Here is a 1,941-nt window from a genome sequence, read left to right as displayed (position 1 = left end):
GCTCACACTCAGTGTCCGTAGTGGGACAAGTTTCTGAGTTATTTGGGACATTACACATCATCTCTTCATAAGCAGAGCTCTTCTTCAGATTTCCTAAACAAAGAATAAAGAATACACGTTTTAATTTCACAGACAGGATAAATCATACCATATGCAAGCCTGGACAGTGGTTACATCAAACTCTTATCCTTTAGGTATTAAAATAAGAGCTCATCCTCTTCCCTCCCTTCTCACCCTTGCCTGTGATACCTGCCAGGCAGAGCCAAACACCATAACATTAAAAAAAAAAAATAATGAAAAAAGCTGTAAAAAAAAGGCAGGAAGATCCAGATGTTTTGCATTTTCCCTGGAAAACACACAGGTTTATACATTCATAGCTTTAAAAGCATGTTCCACTTCTTAATAAAGATCTCAAGAATGAAATCAGCACAATATTTAACAAGGGTTCAGGGCAAAACCCTGCCAAGAGGCTTCTGAACCTGAAATATGAAGTCACTGAATTTAAAACACTGATCTAAACCAGACCACATCTGCAGGATTTTAGAGCCCAGTTCTCAAACACAGCTATGTACCATCCCCATATGAAGGCCATGACCACCATGCCCATGACAGGCACCAACTGGTAAAATCACCATCAGAAAGGAAAAAGCTTTTTCACTTGTGTTGTATTATTAAGACATCCCTCTCAGTTTACCTTGTGAAATAAATTAGTGAGAAGACTAGAGGGAATGGTCATAAGCTGAGACAGGGGAGATTCAGATTAGATGTTAAGAAAAATGTTTTCCCTGTTAGGGTGTTCAGGCCCTGGAATAGGTTGCCCAGGGAGGTGGTGGAGTCACCATCCCTGGAAGTGTTTTAGAGGTGCCTGGATCTGGTGCTGGGATGTGTTTTAGGGTTTACATCAGTGGCAGATAATGGTTGGACTCTGTGATCTCAGAGGTCTCCTCCAACCCTGATGATTCTATGATCAGATATTTCACTGGGGCATTTCACCAAAGTGCTGTGTGCTGCTTTTAAGATCAGTGTCTTGGGACCACCCACAGCAGTAGTGTTCATGAACAGCACATTGCTGCTACTGTCCCATGCTCTGCCTACACTCTCTACCAAGAATTCCTGTGTCTCTGCCATCGCCTCAGCTTTTCCTCCCTGAAGGAATGTCATTCTTCTTACCACTTGTCACACATTCCTCTTCCTGCCTACACTTTTCCAGGGTGAGTACCAACTGCCAGTCCTGCCCTGTGTCCCTTCTGTGCCAGAAGGCTGCTAAGAGCATTCAAACAAGCTCCATCTGTCACAAGGATGAAAGAAAGCAACTTGGCTACAGCAGGTCCCGTGAAAGAACTGCAAAGTGACACAATCATCGCGTTCATCCCAACATGGGTGAAGTCAGAGCACAGTAAAAATTCATCTCTTGTCCAGACAAGTGCAGTGATATTATTGACTTAGAAAGTCTTGGCTATTGCTGACACACATCTTAAAGTGGTAAATTAAATTTCTGTGAGACTGCCCAAATGGACTTCTTAGCACAAAGCAGTAATAATTCAGCAATTAGCAAAAAGAAAGGCATATAAAGAAGAGGAGAATATGTATTTATTTGAACAAGTGTCCTTCTCCATTTTCTATATGAATCCTGAAATATGCATTTCCAGACCAGCAGGCAAAAATTTAGCTTTCCTAACACCTGCATTAATATTGATTATACTTTCTGTAAGGTCAATGCAGATGCAACAACTACAATAATTGCTTGTATAATACCAGATTTAGCTTCTACAAGAAGGACAAAACCTTTTTGAGAGTTCAGAACGGGGAGGGGAAAATGAAAATGCCTGTGCATTGCAGGATTGCTGCATCTCTGCCAAGGTGACAAAGATAATTAACCTACAAGCAGGTGGAGAAAACATGACGTTCGAGACTCGGCATGTGTGCTACATGCAATGCTGG

At 41.7% G+C, this 1,941-nt stretch overlaps 1 protein-coding gene across 1 annotated transcript in view; it reads right to left on the bottom strand.

Moving 5' to 3' along the window:
* The window catches only part of XIAP (X-linked inhibitor of apoptosis), a 7,810-nt gene extending 7,749 nt beyond the window's left edge, over window positions 1-61 (bottom strand). The window contains exon 1 of the mRNA XM_009076018.1: window positions 7-61. Within this exon, the coding sequence (XP_009074266.1) occupies window positions 7-61 (55 nt within the window). The remainder of the gene's footprint in view (window positions 1-6) is intronic.
* Between the last annotated feature and the right edge of the window lie 1,880 nt (window positions 62-1,941).

Source organism: Acanthisitta chloris, unplaced genomic scaffold (genome assembly GCF_000695815.1).
Source record: "Acanthisitta chloris isolate BGI_N310 unplaced genomic scaffold, ASM69581v1 scaffold42965, whole genome shotgun sequence".
NCBI lineage: Eukaryota > Metazoa > Chordata > Aves > Passeriformes > Acanthisittidae > Acanthisitta > Acanthisitta chloris.
This window is presented reverse-complemented; position numbering and strand designations above follow the sequence as displayed.